The 21,030-nt window shown below is 37.8% G+C and overlaps 1 protein-coding gene across 1 annotated transcript in view; it reads right to left on the reverse strand.

The window, feature by feature from the left end:
- PPFIBP2 (PTPRF interacting protein, binding protein 2 (liprin beta 2)) overlaps positions 1-15,116 on the reverse strand; it is a 70,306-nt gene extending 55,190 nt beyond the window's left edge. Inside the window, exons 1-2 of the mRNA XM_009081463.1 lie at positions 15,053-15,116; positions 3,048-3,259 (exon numbers count right to left, since the gene is read on the reverse strand). Of these exons, the coding sequence (XP_009079711.1) occupies positions 3,048-3,259; positions 15,053-15,116 (276 nt within the window). The remainder of the gene's footprint in view (positions 1-3,047; positions 3,260-15,052) is intronic.
- Positions 15,117-21,030: the final 5,914 nt, after the last annotated feature.

Raw genomic sequence — 21,030 nt, forward strand, 5'->3', positions numbered from 1 at the left:
TGACTTCCCTTTCTGTGGTTTTCCATAAAAGCAATATGGGGCAGTAGCAAAACACATATTCAATTATTTCCATAAGGCACATTGTTTGTACTCTTGATTAATGATGGCAGCAGCAATGATTTCTTTATTACAATTTTCAACCAGACACTTAAGAAGAATCATAAAATACCACTCTTTTCTTGAAAGCAGCATGCTTATCTGCTTCCAAAATAAACATCAGATTGCTTTTTGTACCCTCAGTTTCTAACATATGCCTAATCAGGATAAGCTGGGAATATTTTGGACACCTATTCATGCAAAATGTTAGAAACAAAGCAATTGCTGTAGTCTCTAAAGGTATTCAGTCACATGCTAGAGCAGCCCTCCAGCTTCAAAGGAAGGTGCACAGATCCCAAAAATAAACAGATGTAGAATTAATCATCCATGAAAGAACCACCTCAACACATACACACACAACTCAGCCTATAATAGCTCTTCAAAAAAGCTCAAAGGCTTCACCATCCACTCCAAAGTTTGGTACAATTCAATTACTGCTCCTGCTATCAAACATTGTTCTATGCAACATTTTGGTTCAATACAACAATTGAAACATATCCCAAATCTCTGCACGCAGTTCTTAGCCTAAGAAGAGACACTTTGGAGCACATTCCACTTGAGAATGTGCCACATCTGGAATTTTTCATGCAATGATGTTTTACCTGATAGCTACCAGCTGCAAACATTGGGGCCCCACACTTGGGGGTGACTCCTGAGCTGTTCCTCAGCAGGTCACAGGGAGCTCCACGGGCACAGACAGAGCTAAGGCACCCACAGGTCTATCAGGAGTTGTGCATAAATAGGGAAACACATCCCCACAAGAGGCTGCTCACGCTTGGGACCAACAGCAGCTGTGAGAGAGGAAATGTGTGCATGTGGCTGGGAGTCTGGGATTCTAAGTTTCTGGAATCAGTTTTGGAACTGCATTTAGAAATTTGTAGGTGTTCCTTAACATTTCTGAATCACTTAGGATATATAGTTCCCTGATGTCTAGTTAATTATGTTTTAATAAATCAGCAAACTGCTGCAGCCTTGAAGTGTTTAAGCCATGGGAATTGACTGAGGTTTTTTTAGTCACACTCCAGCACTTCACAGAGTAATGACTGCCAAACTTAGTTGGGGGTTTCTGATGTGAATGGATTCATTGAGCTACAGAGTTCTCATTCTCTCTAGCTTACTACCTTGACTATCCTTTTCCACATGTTAAGTATCATGTTTCGCAGCTCTGGGTTGGAATGAAAGAATTTTCAGTGTGGGACATAACTATGAAATACATATTCCATTTCACTGAAATGAGCTGAATGCTATCAGATTTCTTCCAAGTGAAACTGCTGCTTGTCAGTGGAGAAAACTCTCAGATTCAAAGCTGAAGGAAGTTGTGTAAATGCTAAGGAATTATTTGTGTTTTAAAAATCATCAAGGCCTACGAATACACGGATTATTATCCATTTTCAAACAGCAGTCACAGCAGCTACACACTACACTCCCTTGAGGCAGAACAGTGCAAAACATTTTAGAAACTGTGATCTCCACATACTGCACTGGAGATACCCTATTTCCAACTTCCCTGTTGTGCTGGTTCCCAGTCCAGACTGCCCAATTGCTTCATCAAATCCTACTACTCTTGAGACAGTAGACAAAGCTTTTAGGACATCAGCAAATGGCAATTCTAAGACTCAACTGTGCCTTCTGTTTTGCATGAAAAAGGAGATATACCTCTATGGATTAATAGAAGGAGTCAAAACATCAAGTGTTACCTATGCTGCAGGGGTGCAAGGCTAACTTAATTAATATCTCTGCATCAGGGGGTCAACAGCCACATTCAAACTCTTCAACTTGCTGCTTTAGGGCTAACTTTACTGTGAACAGCTCTGAAAATTTGTGTCTTCTACGCACTGAAAACATCTTTTAGCTGTTGTAAAGCTTTGAAAAACCATTAACATTTCTGCTAAGGCAGGAATTCAGGACGAGCTGCCTAAGGATATCAAAATCCAAAATCTAATAGTGCAAATCCAAATTAAACATTGCCTACACCTTTTGCTTTCAAAACTGGTACCAAGTTCTCATTCCTTTCTCACATGCAGTTCCAAGCAGGATTTTCCAGCCACAGACCTGAACCGTGAGGAATGCCAACAAACTAGTGGCTGACAAGTTGAAACAAAAGCAGTTAACTTTCTAACAACTTGAGATTACAATGGGCACAGGTGATAAACACTAAGCCAGAAGCTACAGACACAGAAGTCACATGCATTGACAAAGCCAGAAGAAAATCCATTAATCTGGAAAACTTTTCTGAAGCTGAGAAAGTGCCAGGTCGCTTTTACTTGTGAAGAAAACACCATTCCCTTGCAGTGACAGGTTTGGTGTTGTGGCAGGACCTGCTGTTTTTCTTCCTGTGCATCTTTTAAAGTCTGTCTGAAGATCTGCTCCTCACCTGGTAAGCCTCAATCTTTTCCAATATAGTCAAATGTTTATTTCCCATCTATCTCAGTGTGACTGTCTCACCTTCAGCAGCTACAGCTTTCCTGCATTTACCACCACTGCCTGGTGGACAAGACACTTTGGAGATTTGTAGTACCTATAGTAAAGGTAAAAGGAATGTAGCAAGAAAAAGGATAGGAGAATCATCCAGTTTGAGTCTGTCCCTTCAACAGACAATGCCACTGTATTCCAAATAGATAGTTTAAAAACAAAATTTTATAACTAGTTATAAATTGGTTATCTTCAGCAAAGGATGAACTCAAGTAAACCAACCAATCAACACAGAAAAACCAACTTTTTGGTAGTTGATTTTCACTCTCTTTTCTCTCACCAAGGTCAAAATAAGGTCTTTTATCAACTTCTTCTACTCCTATATCTGCATTGCTTTAATAATCAGCACATATCCTCAGCTCACCATCCCCTCCAGCTCTCTAAGGATGCAGATTCCAGTTATTATAAAAGCAAAGTATCAAAATACTTGAGCCAATCCTGTTTGCAAACGAAATGGAAGAGCTGAAGCACCAACTCACCAGATTCTCTTCAAACCACTCCCGCAGACACACTGCTGTGGCCCCTGGAATCTGACTCCGCAGTGCCTCCTTCTCCTGGGGATCCTCCAGCATTTCCAGGGCCATCTTCAGATCTTCCAGAAGATGCAAAATTTGAAATGTGCCCAAGTATACTGATGGAGCAGGTGACACAATATCGTAACCATTAGCATACTCTGTAGCTGACTTTGTACCTAAACCAAGGAAAACCAGGAGAGAAAATAATATTACAGAATTGTTTTGTTGATGACAAATATATAGGTACTGCACACTGCAACATTTGGACTTCTGATGCTAATACACAAGCATCAGAATTTCAGGCTTAGAAAGACTTGAATTCGTCTCTAGATAAATCATGAACACTGGAGAGCTAAATGTGAGAGGTGTTTACATATTAAAGAAAGAATTTTGACCTAGAAAACATTTGCAATGTCTATCAAATTCTAAATGTCAAAACCTTCATACAAATCCCCTGTAATTTTCCACAGTTACCATGAGATGTCACTAACTTCTCAGCTACATAGCCAGAAGTTCCCACACAGCACAGTGTTCAGCGATGTAACCCTCTGACAAGAGACTCAGACAAAAATAGATCATGTTACCAGAACTAGAAAAATATATGACTGTGAGCAGGTTTAAAACTCTCCCACAGAGAACAAAGCCCAAAAGGTTAGCAATAAAAATGGCAAAAGAAACTTTGCTAGCTCTCTAGATTACAAAAAGCTCTAAGTCACACCACCCACCAGCACAGATATTGCATTCTTGACAACTACAAGCACAGGAAAAAACATACCTCACTGATGGAAGGATTATAAAGAATACAAATCCTAATATCTCCAAATCTCTTTGCTTAGCACCCTGTGTTTCAATGAGGTGCACACTAAAATAAGCTCAGTTCTGAATTTCAGACCTTGATTTCATTTAATATCCCTTTGTTTCCCTAAGAACTACTCAGGTGGAAAACTTCTATTTGCTCTCCTTTTCCAGGTTTCTTTTCACAATTCATTTCCTCGTGTGCATAATAGATTGTACTCATGTCTTCTTTCATGCTCTCTCTGGCATAAGCAATCACATTTCCCTCCTCTATTTGACTTAATTGGAGTTTTTTTTAAGTTTTTGATCATTCATATTGCACTGGACCCAATAGCATAGAGCATTCATTAGCAGACCACATAATTGATAAACACAAAGGGATTATAATAATCTCCTTACTATTCTCCATTTTACTCCTGTGTTTAACATCATTTACATCTTAGTTATGAAAGGACCAAAAATCTCCACTGGACCTTTGACTATTATCTGCAGGGTTTTTTTTGTCTTGAGCAGATGTATCTAATGTGATGTATAAATGTATAAGGAAGTCACATTTTCTGCTTGAATACACATTACTTTTGATTAATCAATGTTAGTTTGCCTGCTATGGTCATTTTTTTACCATGATTTGGACATTTCAAACTATGTTTGAACCCAATGCTTTATTTACATGTAGCCTGATACACAACTAATACCTAAACACAACTCCAGAAAACATTGATACTCTAGGTCCAAGCACACTGAAATGCCTTCTGCACCTAGATTATCTTTTAACCAAAATGCTAATAGATTACTTGATCCTAACATTATTCCCATGTCAATCAGTTTTCAAAGAAAACCATTATTTTTTCTGTCATTTTGTGAGTGCTAAACTTGACTCAAAGCTTTTGGGATAATTTAAATAATATTAACCAGTTTTCCCTCAACCACTGTTTTAATGACACAAAGAGTTCTGTCAGATCTCTGCAAAAAAATTGTGTGGCTTGAATTCTGCTGTAGGATGATGTTTTTGTGTTTGACTGTTTTAAACAACGAAAAACACCCCTAGAAACTTTTAAACTTCAGCAAAGCTCAGTAGTAGGGGGTTAAATTTTTTTAAAGCAACACTCATTTTCACTACTAGAGTATTTCATCTCATCTTAACCTCTTTTCAGACTCAGAATATTCTTTTTGATCCTGTTGACTTCCGCTGCTTATGAGTTTATTTTAATACCTCAGGTGCAAGATATCATCTTAACTTCTGGCTAAGACCATGTCCAAGATAAAGTTTCTCCAATATCCGGTGCTACAAAGCTACAGGAGACAACCTCACCTCATAAATCAGCCTTGCCTTCCTGAATTACTTCCCTTTGAGGACAGGGATCAACTAACTCTAGCTGGACTTGAGTATTCTAACCACTAAAAGATATTTTCTTATGCATTTCTGTACTCTCAGCTCCTCATGTCAGCTTGTTTCTGTATCTCCTAGTGCAAACTCGAGCAACTAAAAATAGCAGAGTTCCAAATTGTGTAAGAGCCATTGGGATCACATAACCTCTTACATCTTTTCATTCAGCCAGAGGGGCTCACTACTTAATTTCCAAAGGATAAACTGAAATCTAGCATTGTTTTCTTCAGTAGCAATCATACCACTTTTAAAGGTTTGGCTTCCTTGGTTCTTGTGTCATTAGGACTTCTCCAAAAGGAAGAGTGAGAAAACTATTTTAAAACTCCATGCTACCTTTTTTTGTGAGTAAGTACTTTTCACACTAGAAAACTCCAAGTTATTTCATAATCAGCTCTGGTAGCTACATCTTCAATGAACTTACAGGATAAAATAGCCAATGCAGTGACAGTGCAGGTCACACATTTTGGCCTTTATTTGATTTACCTCTATTACAACACTAAGGAAAACAACATATATGCACACTCTTTAACCCTGGCAAGGGAAAGAACTGACACCCTCAAGAGACTTAATTCTGGAAAGGCAAAAATCCTTAAGTGCTGGAGCACAGCCAGGGCCAGGGCTGACGTGATTCCTGAGCCTGGGCACACTCCCTAAGCATCCTCCAGCCATCCCAGGCTCTGCAACTGCCTGCTCAGATGGGCAGAATTCTAAGCAAAATTTGAAACTGCTTTCAAACTGGTTAGCCCTGAGTTGCTAAGGCAGTACCTTTTATTCTCCTAACTGAAATGGAAAATGGAGAACTCCTCTGAATGCAACAACTAATGCATGTTAGACTAGGTGAAAAAAATGCAGAAATACAGAGTTCAACTCAGCATTTTAATTCAGAAAGCTTCCTGTTTTACTGCTAAAATTCAAATGAATCACGGGCTTGCTTCTCTTATTTGCTTTTCAAGGAGTTTCATACTAAGTAGGATCTGTACTGTTCACCAGAAGGACAAGAACACACCCTGAAAAACAGAAGTAAAAGTGCGTAGGAGTAAATAATTATACTTCTTTGCATTAGTTTAAACCTTTACAACATCATGCTGCAAAGCACATGAAGTTTTAGCACCAGACAGTAAGAATTTGGATCTCATTGCAGATTGATGCAGAAAAAAAAACCAACCCCAAAACAAAGTGATGCCACAGAGCAAACACAACACTCTGTCATCATAGTATACTCTACCACCAAGAATTGTTACAACAACAACATCAGCAATTAATTCATGTGCAGTTTTGTTATAGATAAGTGTAGAGGGGAAGAATGCAGCTCAAGCACGAGAGCTTCACTGATACTCAGGAAAAATGAGTGCAGTTTGGAACTCTTGAAAAAAGACTCATTCTTTTCTCTCCCTGAGCCTCACTTGTTTTCCAGGGGTAAACAGAACACAGGGGAACCTTTTGTCATGATGTTTAGATGATATATGATGCCACAGTTTCCTAGTCTACTACTGGAACACAACTAATCATAAAAAATGTCTACTTTAGAGGAGTAGGAAAGAAAGAAAGTGGGGAAAAGATGTTGGAACTAAGATGCTCCAAGTAGTTTACTTCTGTCTTGCCCAAAGTGGAAGGAGGCTAAATGTTGCTGCACAGTATGTAGGCAGAAAGAATAAAATAAGTAATAAAGACAGGAAAACAACAGAAGTTACACATTTCTTACAGCTTGACCATGCAAGGATGTTTTTTATTTCCAAGTTCCTCACAATTCACTGAACAGCTTCAAAGAAACATTCCTTTTGGGAAACACATCCCCTAGCCAGAAAACAGCACTGCTGGTAGCTAACACAAGTTATTAAGCAGAAGTAAAGAAAAGCAGAAAGCCTTGTCAGTTCACAAATCCACTCTCCTCAGCTTATATTGTCCATCACATTGGTCTAGCAAATATTGTTTCTGATCTCTCACTTTCCCTTCATCTGAACTTCTGCTCCCCTACACACACCCTTGTTATCTCAGTCTTTTTGCCCTAAAACTGGCTGAGTTTTAAGAAAAATTCCTTGTAATGGACAACTCACCCATCAGTGGTTAAAAAGAGGTTTTCCTATACCTGCTGGCTCCTTTAGATCAGAAACTAGCAAAAAAACCCCAACAAAAGTCCCACAGCAAAAACCAAACAGTACTTTTATCCTGGGTAATGATGACTTAGTATAAAGCTGAAATACTCAAGAATAACAATTCTAATATCTGACCCACAGTGGTTAGAATAAAATTATAAATATACATTTTTATCTGACCTTGCAGTCAGTCATTACACTGCTAGAAAACACTTTTTTTACCTGAATTTTTACTCAATGAGCATGAAGGTTGTCCAAGTTCTTCCTCTCTCCTTCAAGACTACAATGTGTAATTTTCTTTGAAGAACAATTTTCTTTTTCTTATGAAGTTAGCCTTGGAAATGTGAATTTATGTAAACTAGTAGCAGCAAGTTCTGGATGGGACATATTTCAGGCTCCTTGTTTCAAAGCCTCCTGTCAAATGAGTGAAGCAGCTCACACAGTCCTTTCTTCTAATACTGTAATGCAAAACACATCACAAATGGTGTGTTTTGAATCACAGCTTATATTAACTCCTCAAATCTCTGCTGTTAGATCTTTAACTACAGGGAACAGTAACTATTAAGCTGGATTAGCAGGAAGCCCTAGGAAGAAATTTCCAAGCCTAGAAATGTTAATGACCACACTCAGATGCAAGTTTCATGCAGCTCGGGTGGTTTTCAGCTGAGCTCTGTGTACAATCAGCCATGGAATCTTTGAGACAATTTTCCAGAACTCTCTATAATTTCTTATGCAAATTGTATCTGTAATTACTCAACCTTTTCCCTTCTACTTTCCTTCTGTCCATGCTTCTGGATGCTAAGCTGTGATTTGTAGCACATTAGGGACTGCATACACAGCTACAACCCAAAGATCTCTCCTGTCCAGAAACACAAGCTAAGCAACCTTAGAGCTGATGGAAAAACAAAGAAGGATTATGCAGATATGATGGAGGTTTGAGGCTGAGTCTCCATTGCACAGGAAAAACAGGATCAGCACATTGATTAAAGACAAAGAATAAAAAATACTTGCACCAATTTTCTTCTTTTTGATTATGCATCACAAAGGATTGTATTCAGGGCCAGTGAAGGCAGTAGTAGAGACAGCACATACATCTTTTTAGTACAAAATCTGTAACTGTTTGTAGCAAGCACTAGTAAACTACTGGTAACAGGAACAGTGTTTCATGGAGAAAAAAAAACAAACCTCTGAAAGCATAGAAAAAATAAGAGCATTCAGTTTGTGAGGAAATTAAGGCAACTTGTTTTATAAAGATTGCACTACTTTGATTTTTCCAAAGATTTTCCAATCAGTTGCATTGGCTTAAAGTAGGAAATGGACAAGATATGATCTTCAATTTAAAGAGATCTTGTTTACATTGAAATCTTGGAAATGTGTTCACTTGCCTGTTAAACAACTGACTCACTCATGTACTGAAAAACAGATCACATCACATAAACCAGAAAAGAACCTTTGTGTCTCAGACTTCCAATCCCATGGGGTTATGACCATCATGGTTTAACTGCCTTTCTTTGCTGCATATTGTTTCTGCTGCTGTTTATGTTTCTGGTTCTATTCAACCCTTCCTCAAAGTTCCATACAAATAGCTGTGATGTATGGATTTTGTTTTGCACAAATGCAATGCACTACTGCAGTTTTGGTAAGCTGCTGTAGGTGACTGCACTATTTTTTGTTTTATACTGATAGAACTGTTTACCTATAGTCAGAGATAAAGAATTTAAAGTAGCATATTTAAACTTAATATTTGTCCATTTTGAATTAGTTTTAGGTCTCATTTTCAAGCAAACTTCTGATTTTGTTGTTTGGCTGGGAAGAAATTGATGCAAGGGAAGTCAAAGTCCGAATTCATCAGTGAATCAGTTCAACTTGGACCTTCAATGGACAATTTTGACTTTTACAAAACAATTAAAAGCTATTTGTGTAGAGGATCATTAAGTGTTTAGAGGAAAACAAGCTGGCAGTGCTTTCAGCTCCATAAGACTCTGTAGTACTGTCCTAATCCCAGAGAGAATCCATCAATCCTACGAACAAGATTCAGAGTCTTCACTCTCTCTCCTGTTCCCAGAGCCCACTCTGTGAGAAGGTATTGCTTAGGACACTGAGAGCACAGACAGCATGTTTGGGGACAGTAGCTCAAACAGCTACAGTGACCTCTTTCAAGGTTAAACACTCCAAACTGAGGAAATTCCAAAGTTCAGGTTGCTCTGGCAACTCTGGGGAGGGAATGAGCAGTCAATGCTGCACAAATCAACATGCAAGTTGTCATGACTTTCACATGGTTTTAAAACCCAGATCAAAGCTGCACCTGAACAGTGATGCAAGGTATTAACCTGAGGGCTGCAGCACGTGTAAGGGCCCTATAAAATACAGCAACAAGTGGCTAAAACCACAAATTCCAGTGTGCCCACAGTCTGAGAGGTCACGTCTTACATGCTGCCAGCAAATCTAAAAGCAAGAGCACAGAAAGTTAACATGAAAAATTATGAATGAGATAAAATAGAGTGAGCTGCTAGATTTTTCAAGTTTTAAAAATATTTTTGTTATAAATCTGTTGGTTTTGGACATCTAAGGAGTTAACTAATTAGCTCTTTGAAGTTGAGTAGCTGAAGATAAATGTCATCACCTAAAACAAGCTATAAGAAGTGCTATGAAATAAAGAACTACAAATTATAAACCCTAAATATTTATGTTAAATTTTTATATTTTCCCCTTTAATATCCTGGATGATTAAAGGTCAAAATGCTTAGCTTTTTTTCCCCCTCTTTACAATACTCTTGATAGATAATTTTCTGGAACTGCTACAACACGAAGTTATGTATTTCCCTATCAAAGACTTAATTTCAAGTAATTTACTATTTAATTTCCTATTTCATATCTCTATTGTTGTAAGATCTATGCATAAACACAGTGTAGCTAATGGTTCCAACAAGCCACTATAGTAAAACTTCACAAATACCTTACTTAATGCACAGCAGGAACAAGATAAACAAGTGCTGTATGTATATTCTTTTTTTGGCTCAGAAAAAAAAAAAAGCTTAAGTTATTGGTTTAAAAAGAACTGAAAATCAAAAGGAAACACTCATATCTGGAGCACAGCCTTTTAACACAGTTACAATTTGCTTAGGAAATGCAAGAAAACCATTGCAGCTGTTGCTGTTCAGTTATTCTGATCTATAATGAAAGAAACTGCTCATTATTTTAATTGTTATGTTTCTCTCATCATAATTTTAACTCAGTTCAGTGCTCTAAAATGAAATTCAACAAAGATTCCTACTAAGATAATGAAAAGTTATATACCTTTACTAGGGAAACCAAATTCAGAATATGAAAATATTATGAACCTTGAATAGGACATAAATGCTAATAATATAAACGGTATGGAAGTGTTCAAATGGAAAAGAAAAAAATAGAAGTTATTCTCTAGCCATTCTGCACAAGAGGCTTGTAGTGCCCATCAGCTGCATGTCACCCAGCATGTATTACAAAGGAGACCCACCAGCACCTCCCCAACACACAGCACAGTCAAATAATAGGATTAAGTGCTCTCTGTCTGGTCTGGACAATTTCAATCCCTTATGAAACAGAGCAGAGGTGTCTATCTCCTCCAGTGAAAGTGCTGTGAGACCAGTCCTTACATTCTGACTCAAGCCTGGGATGATGTATGACTATTCATGGGGAAAGGGTGAGCTCCCTAGTAAATATTTTGATTTCTTATTATTTATGTAGGACCTCCGTGAAAACTTTATACCACAAAACCTAAAATACATCCAAACAGGTTCAAATGAGTGCCAGTAATTTTTTGTCCACTCCTTCACTTATTAGCCAAGTTCTAATCACATAACTAGTGGTGATTTAGTAATCTAACACATCCAGGAGCTTAGTGGAGCTCTGGAACTTGAATTTGATTGTTTTCATAGTAAAATTATGATGGGGCAGACAATAAATGACAAAAAAAAAAAAAAGAAGAAGAAAACAATCCCTCAAACAGGTCCTCCTTCAAATTCTGACAAGTAGATCCCATGAGGAAAATATAATAAACTTGAATTAAAAACTTGTTTAACGCTTAAGTACAATTTCCTCTAAAGGTCTGTAACACACAGCCAAAGCCATGAACTCAACACCAGCATTCTGCCACCTCAAGAGAAGGGAATGCAAACATGAATACTTCTTGAACAGCTTCTTACTCAACTTCTTAATTATATTTACTTTTAAAATCTCTCAGTGCTAATACTGAAATATTAGTACACACCCACGTGATAACACATTTAACTTTCTAATTATTTTCCAGCAAGCAATAATTGCAGGAGCTCTGGTTAAAAGGAAACTCAATAATCACAGTGAATTGGTGAATTTGAAGAGACTCTGGAGCTGCAGCAGGCTGTAATATTGTGACAGTTTTTACATCTTACAATTACGGTCACTGTTAAGGGAAATAATGGATTTCCAAATTTGGCGACAGAGAGAAGCAGTTTGATGTGACATAAACTTACAATTATTTTAGTTCATTAGGATATATTACAAAGAAAAAATAAACAGTCTACAGTCCTATAAAGAAACACGTTATAATAAATAGGTACAAGCTGAATAAAAGGAAAAGTAATGACTTGGTCAAACCTCAGAGGGAAGCAATGCCAAAGTCATGAGCCTCAAACAAGGAATGTATAGACAGAGGATCTGACATATGGATGCTTTCTGCAGAGGAAACCTCTGTTTGGAGTGCAAGTCATTCCAGCTAATGGATAAGTCATGTTCATTGACAATCACATTAGCCCTTTTTGCTATTTTAGTCAAATAAGGCTAATCATTTAGCGTGTCTAATTTATATAGCTATGAGGGTGGGTTATCAGTACAGATGTACCGAGGCATAAAAGACTTGGGAACACTGACCTATCTGTCAAATTTGATCAAGTCCAGTGAAATTCAATTTGTTAATCTTGCTGCACAATCCTCCCCTCATGCACTCTAAACACTAATACATTTTGTATTGCACAGTCTACACTGAGACTTCTTAGTTAGATTAATCAGAATCATGTATGAGCAATGTTAACATTTGGAGCAAGGGATCCAACTTTCAGAATGAGGAGGCTAAAAGCAGGACTGTAAATCTGTAAACATTTGTAAGATGTATTTGCATACCCAGTTCTCACTCTAAAGGGCAAGACCACAGTCTAATGTTTTACCAAGAACTACAGTGACTAAATGCAATCAGGTCTGTGTTCCCATTGAACACAGAGAATGTTGGTTTTGCCTGTGCACATATCACACATACTCAAGCTTCAAAAACTAACCAGTGCCTGATATACATCTCTGGACTTCTCACTTCTCTAAAATAGTGATGAAGACTCATTTTGTGCCTAAAGCCAAAGTTTCTGAGCTGAAGAGTGCAGCTCTCCTAGTACCCACTCAGGTCTCATTCCAAAGGAAATATCTTTTTTCTTCAGCTACCTAAGTTGACATTGGTCATAAAGTTTAACCTTGATCTTTGAATCCAGTACTACCTAGAGATGTCCATGGGATCTGGATACAGTGAACTGAAATAGCACAAACTCTCAACAGTTGATTATTTCTTTTTGCTGTTTCCAGGTGACTCTAAGAGTGGCTACATTTGTACAGATGATTTTTCCAATATTTGCATAATATGATATATAAAAATCTGCAGTTAGGAGAACCTCAGTCCTGGTTTGTTTCTCGACAGTCCTCCAGTTATCCTTCTGAAGGAGTTTTCTACCTATTTTTTTCTCTTGCTATACAGGACAAGAGAACATTCCTGTTTTCCAGTCCCTGCCCAAATTGCATACAGAAGCTTACTGGATTGAATTAGGGACAATCAAACTTGAATAATCATTATGTTCCTCAATTTGAGACAAATTGGGATAATAACTGTACCCAAGTATAGACTCCAGCAGATACATTTGTCCTTCAATCATACCAGAATATTCAAGAAATAGTTCTGGAACACAGAGAACATGAGCTAGAGGAGAATGACCACAACAGACTTGACTTAATCTGCCTTAAAATGTCTTATTTATTTCTAGTCATGGAAATCACCACAGAGAGACACTGAGTTAACACCCTCACGTGTTTGCAGGTGCTTTGTGAGCACAGGTTCCCTAGCACCATGAAAGGGACATGACCTCCCTTGTTACTTTGGTTTCTTTATAGCACTAGCCAAAATCATAACCCAAGGTTTGCAATGGCTGAAATATGTTATAGTTCCCTAGTTTGTGAATTATGGTTTGGGACATGTTTTTCTTGTTCTTTCCTTACACATCTGAGGGAAGTTCAATGCTTCCCTATCTGTTTACCTCTTTTGTAAGAGGTGGAAAAACTAAAATCCCAATTAGCTTCTGTTGGTTAAAACCTTGTTTGAATAAGTTTTTACATACAGGAAAATACATATATCTAAATATTCCTGTTTGTCTGGAACTTGTTCCATTGGTATGAAAAGTTATTTGTGAAGTTACCTTTAACACAAATTCACATTTACACTTGTGTATATCTTTGTGAAGTTAACTTTAACACCATTCACATTTACACTTGTGTATATCTTAGCAGTCTGTTCAAGCTTACACATCTAGAATGAAGACTCATATGTGGATGAGAAAAAACCAACACCCTAGAGTTTCTTTAAGCTAAGAGTCCTGGATAATAACTTCCAGTCTAATTATGGCTAATGTGATGGTGATATTTGAAGCTCTGTATTAGTCTCGAGACAGAAAGCTTTACTAGATGAACAGTAAGAAGGTCAGGAAGAAGCACAACTGCAGCAACAAGGGGCTGAAGTTATCATCTTCATCATTAGGGGGGAAAAAAAAGGCAGCACAACATGGGTGTCACTATTCAAATTTATAAAGCTTCAGTGAACACTTTCCCATTGTGCACAAGTGAGATCATGGCCCTACCCAGACACTCCTTTGAGCAGCTCATCCTGAACTGGTGTGTGAGCACAAAGCCCAAGGCTACCCAGTTCTAACCACAGAAATTAACTTCTCTTCTTGGATGCTGTAATGCTGAGAGAACATTTTTTTAATTGCCTTACCATGAGAGCATCAAAAGACAGCAAATTCTTGCATCACATGCCTTTCTAGTGGACAGCTGTGTAAAGAACAATTCATAGCTCCACTCCTGGATAGAACTGTCAACAAACAGTACATGTTCTAACTCCATGACAGCAATTAATAGCTGAGATACTTTAAATATATACATCATAAATAAAGAAAATTAGGTACATATCTGCACATCTATATGTGCATGTGTGAAATATGGATATATATTATCCACCTAACTGGAAGACTTGGTGAAAATTATTTCAAGACATGCTGAAATAAGAAACTAACACATACAAAAAGGAATGTTTCTACATGGCTGAGGATGTGTTTAAGTTACCATCTATCATTAGAGCAAAGTAAATCTCCCCTACTTCAATATTCTTGTTTGAAGGAATGTTTCTACATGGCTGAGGATGTGTTTAAGTTACCATCTATCATTAGAGCAAAGTAAATCTCCCCTACTTCAATATTCTTGTTTGAGGGGGAATTGTGGGTTTCTTTGCTTTATTTTATTTTCAACTTTCTTCACATAACTATTGAACCAGTGTCAGTAGTGGAACCTGCATGACAGAGACCTTGATAAACAGGGTAATTATCAAAAAGTAAAAGAGTCAAACATAATTAAATCTCAGAATAGTATTATACCTGCAATGATGTCATCCATCTGCTCCAAAGCTGCTTCCAGCATGTGACTAGCGTCAGAAGTCATGATCTGTGTTTTCGTCAGACCTTTACTCTTTCTACTGAAAAGACAGATGAAACCATTGTGTATTACACTAAATAACCTGAGAGACAAAAATATGTCACTTACATTATAAATTAAGCCACACAAACTAAAGTCCACACTAGCAAAAATACAGCACAGCAACAAGAAAACTAACAAAACTCTTCCTATTCTTGATAGATCACTTGGGATTTCTAAGGCTTTAATTAAGTGTTGATTCATTTTTTAAAAAGAGATTTTACTAAAGCAAGGGAAGGCAGATGAAAACAAAACCAATCAATCTCAAATACTGCAAGCTTGAGATTCCTCTACCTCTCATCATTAACAATGGTTTCCTAGATTCAAAGTTCAGTGAATTTCAACATTTTGTCTGTGGAAAAAAGAGAACTGACTAGGGTTTAATGAAAGAATGAAGACTTGGTGCAAAGCATGCTTAGCCTATGAACAAAACTCTGTATGAGCTCTCCTTTTTGACTGCTGCCTTAAGAGGAAAGGCAATTCTGAAATAGTTTTTACTTCTCCTTTCTATGCCCCCATTCAATTTTCCACCACTTCTTTCATGACCCTGAAAATACAATCCTTTCTGTTCTAATAACCAGAATGCTCCAGAAATGAAGATTCTGAAGTTACTGTTGCCTCTTTAAAACAGGATTAAATACATTCATTTTACTATCTGACATTAAGGATAACACATAAAATCTTCCAAAATTAGTCTCTACTTGTGTGTTGGTGTTGCTGGACTCTTAGTCAAACAGCAGTCACTGTTGTCAACAGATGACATTTCATAGGGGAAATGAATTTATTTAGTCCATTTCACTGCAAGTGAGAAAATTCCCTCTTAAATAAGGCCCTTTTGCATATCACTTCATCACTGAAGTATGAGACCAGTGCCCACACAGTGAGGAACAGGGATCACACTTATACATGATCTTCACAGTGCCCTAACACACAACTCAGAATACTGGCAAATAGGGATCACACACTACATGATCTTCACAGTGCTCTAACACACAACTCAGAATACTGGCAAAGCCTACAAAGGGTCACAGAATTCTGAATTCTCTTCCATGAAGGGGGCAATTCAGTCTTCTGACATTTAGTCTTCAGATACAGCAAGTTTTAAGATCTGTGATTAAAAACTGCTCAATTTTGAGAGTTTTCTAAGCATCACAAAAAACCTGCCTGGAACTGGCTAGAGATATCCTTCCAATGGCACAACTTGTAGATAAGTGTATAGGCAATACTCACATATTTGTGGGGCTAATTATCCAATGTTACTGAAATGTCACTAATCTTTATTTATCATGCAACTACTTATGCTAAGAATTCAAGTATTTGGAATTTAAATAAATATTACAATAATCTCTAATGGCATTTCACATAGATTTGTCCTGTGTTCATCAGTGACCACCAAGGCCAATTGCAAGACTGGCAGCTAAACCACTCATATTTATTCTCTCAGTTGCAGCCTGACTAAACACTAAATGCAGAAGCTGCACCTAGAGGATAAAGTCAGCTTTAAAATAAAAGTTTACCCTTTTTTTTTTTTTTCAGTGGGGCCATCAGCAAAAATACCCCAAACCTGGGTCCAAATTACTTCATCACAATTAATGGTCAATCTCTGTAATAAGCCTGATGCAATGAAAATTTGCACTATCAAGTCAAAATTACTTTCTTCTCTTGCAAACTAAGAATCCTGTGACACAGACTTTTCTCCATGCTGCTGGTGAAAAATCCACAATGAAAGCTAATGTATTAAAAATCTCTGTGATATCAGTGTCCTATGTCCATTCCAGTCAATGTACATAACCTCACTATCTAGAGAGACAGATGCAGGAATGAGTCAGAAACTACAGTGTTCTAATTTGAACTCTGCCATTTATAGCCTGTCATAATGGGTAAGCCATTATTTATCTCCAGATCACATTGATCTGAAAAGCAATATGAGAATGCCTTATCTTTAGTGTCACCCAAGGCAAAGATTAACGTAAATGAATGGTTGGTTTTGGTCTCTCCATTTTTGTCAAAATAATCATTTAAGTACAAACAAGGCTAAAATGTAACTGAACTCAACCAAAACACACATCACACAAATACTTCATTTAATGGTATTGGAAACAAAAGAAGCTGTGCTCAGAATAATCTGGAAAGTCATTAAATCAGCTGATATAAACTTAAAATTCCAGAAGGCTTACACAAGAGAACTTTACAGACACTCCCTCTGATTCTGCTGCTTCCATGTGTTGGTTCGGGGAGATTTCCATCTCCTGTTGTCACCTTAACATGCCACTAAAGACTCAGAGATCCCCAACTGCAATGAGCCTCCTTCCTTGGAATATTTCCTCTAGTTCAGAGCAGCCATAACATGGGTAATAATCACCTGGGTGAAAGGAAATCCACCTACAGTAAGCAGTGCCAAGGAAGTGCCTGTGTTCCCTCGTGCCTTCGGCGGATGTGGCCACCAGCCACTCCCCCAGAAATGTATGGCCACCAGCTGTGTTACTAAATTAGGACAGCAGACTGGCTTAAAATTAGGAGGAAGAAAAAGCGTGAAAAGCATTAACAATAGCATAAAATTTCTATTTCTGGATTGCACTCCATGGTCTTACGTGTGCTGTAAGCTACTGCTCCACAGGCTCAAAGCAGCAAAGGCAATACAAAGCTGTTACAACAAGAAATGCTTGACTACCATTTCATCTAAACATCTAATATATGGTATTTGACCATCTGCAGCGACAAAGGTACAGAAAATGCTGATACGTAACATGACAAACTTGAAAATATACTCCGAGAAAAATCTTCCATCAAGGCTTTGGCAGAACCCACTAAGTTTTGCTAAAAACACCACCAGAACTAAGTCTTCTATCTCCTCCAAACATCCACACTCAGCCTGTTTTCTCACCTGTACCCACAGTGTATTTGCTGCTTAACTGCCTTAAGTCAAAGTAAAACCTGCTGATCAAACAACGATTCATTAATGAAAGCAATGTTCTTTGCTCCAGAGGATAATGTAATATTACTTGCTTGACATCTTTTTCTAGACAGACCTGTTGCTTGTGCTTCAGGCAAGTCTTACTTTCCCAGACACTCCCTTCTTACAGTTTGTCTGTTCTGAGAAATATTATGAAAATATCTTCTTAGCTCTTTTGTGCTTTCAGTTACCATTTCTGAACTAGATCTATAGAAATATCCACAAGTGTGGATTCTTCCTTTACTATTATTAAATAACAAGACACCTGTATCCATCCTGAGGAATGTCAAGTGCCTCAGCAGGATCTACCTATTTGCTGATATTTTAACTACTTTATTTTTATAATTTTCACTCCTGAACGACATCAAAAGATGCAGAACACCATGACTTATATCCTTATGTGAAAATATACATATAGTTTGGAAAAAAAAATCTTCCAGCTTTGAAAAGGAACATAATCTACCTCTAATATTACAATATATTAGCAAATTCTTTCATTTTTTTGGATTAATTTATATGCCACCAAAATATAAGAATGAATCTACTCACCTTTCCTGGTCCCTAAGAAGGTAAGAATTGACTTTTTTTTCCAGATCAGTAAAAATTTCTCACTATTAATAGCCAAAGTTTTCCTGTTAAGCAGACATAAGTCTAAATTATTATCATCCCTTCTAAGCCACACGCTCATACTAATTTAGAGCCCAACCCACAGAGCTATTGCAACCCTGTTTGTTATAATTATCCAAGTAATGAGATCTTCCAGGAAGTGCAGACAGAGCAAACTGGCCTGAATCCCTTACATTCATTTTGCTAAGCTAGTTTTACCCTCTAAGTCCCAAACTGAGATCTGCATTTCAAATAAAATGAAAAATCTCTGGTAGAACTATGGTGCTTAGAGCCAATATCCCTTGCAAATTTCTTAACCTACATTCTGTATGTAAAACTCAAGCTTAGCATGTCCAAAAAGAATGTAATATTTAACAGACATTTACTATGAGCAAGATGTTCTTCAGAATTATGAAAAGCTGTAATTAAATTTGACTTTTGCAGGGATGGCTCGAATCAGCAACTATCCAGAGATAAGGATGTGAACATTTAGGCAACTCAGATGTTTTTCCAAGGTCACTCCCATGAGGTTGCCAACTTGATCAGTCATAGAGAGGGGTGTGGGTTTTGACAAGAACTCTAGAAATCCGGATCTTGTCTGTGGCCTACAAGTTCCTCTTACATTTAGCAGACACAGCTCTTAATTCACTGCCACCTCCTTTTTTCATCCTGGGATGAATAAATACATACTTGTAAACTGCTTAAGTATTCAAATTCAAGTATGACATTGCTTTATACTTAATGCTATAATGAAATATCAAGTGCCTTGGGTAAGTTTCAGAAATCCTCCACTTTTCTTAAGCTGCAAGATGACTCCTGCATGGAAAGGAAGAAATACGCACAATTTCCACCCTTGCTATTTCCCACTTTGTTTCTCCCCCAGCCACAGCAACACAACTGCTGATTCACCTCTCCAACTGGCACCATGGTACTCATGACACCACCAACTACAAAAGTTGTAAATACATATTTGGGTCCTGGCCTTTTTGAACCTGGCATAGCTCTCTAATTAAGGTAATCCTTAGTCCCCAATAACCATCCACTGCTGCTGGGAACAGAAGAATTTCTGATGAGCACTACTTATACAGCATCCTCCAGGGCTATCCAGCCAGAAATCCTATTTATCTGACAGGCTGAGAGGGATGAGGCTGTTCAGCCTGGAGAAGAGAAGGCTCCATGGACAATTTCCACCAGCCTTCCAGTACCTACAGGGGAACAAGAGAGTTGGAGAGGGACTTGGCACAAGGACATGCAGTAAAAGGACAAGGAGGAATGGCCTTAAGTTGAAGGAGAGTAGGTTTAGATTAGATATTAGGAAGAAATTCTTTACTGTCAGGGTGGTGAGACACTGGAACAATTTGTCCAGAGAAGTTGTGGATGTCCTTTCCCTGTCAGTGCTCAGGGCCAGGCTGGATGGAGCTCTGAGCAACCTGAGCTAGTGGGATGTGTCACTGCCCATGGCAGAGGGGTTGAAACTAGATGACCTTTAAGGTACCTTCCAATTCTAACCATTCTATGACTACAGCTTAAATTTAATTTATTTCTTGATACAGGCACTTTTTGCTCTATTTCCCCTTGGCAGAAGGGTAAAAAGAACCCTTCTTTCATTGATTACTCATTATGCGACAAATTAAAACAAGATTATAGAGGGATTTTTAGGAATAGCTAGAATAGGATTTTTTTAAAAACATGTTTATTTTCAGCTGGAAAGTGAGATGTCCACACTAAGGGGGAGGGGAAAACCCTAGAGAGAAATATAGATAAACCAAAGTTGAACAAATTAGGTAGATGGTAAAACTGCTAAAGTCTCTGGTCACCATATTGATGGGAGTCCTTAGAGGAAGGATCATCCTTAGGTGAAGCACAGGACAGTATCTCCACGATGAAAATGAGCTAAATTAGCTAACTAAATAAGCCAAACTATCTTATGCAGGCAGCTGGGTCTTGCCCTGGCACTGTAAACCCACCACGTCTGGGTGCTACTGATAAAAGGTAGCGTGACAAGCAGTAAGAACTATGATGCTTTTAAACACATTATCCAAAAAAAGATCTGATTTAAAATACGAAGGGAACTGAAAGCAGTTAAATTTACTGCATTATGAAGCAGCAAGTCAAAGCCAAACATCTCTTTTCAAAAGTAAACCCATTAAATTTGCTAATACAAGTCTGAATTTCCATTTTGGGGGAAGGGAAGGGAAGGAAAAAAGAAAGCAGCCTTTAAACAATGCTAAATTTGAGTGATACTTTAAGAACACAAATCACCTCATACTAACTCCTCCACAGGACTTATGGATATTGAGTTACAGTTACTATTGGTGCCAT

The sequence above is a fragment of the Acanthisitta chloris genome, unplaced genomic scaffold (assembly GCF_000695815.1).
Source record: "Acanthisitta chloris isolate BGI_N310 unplaced genomic scaffold, ASM69581v1 scaffold599, whole genome shotgun sequence".
NCBI lineage: Eukaryota > Metazoa > Chordata > Aves > Passeriformes > Acanthisittidae > Acanthisitta > Acanthisitta chloris.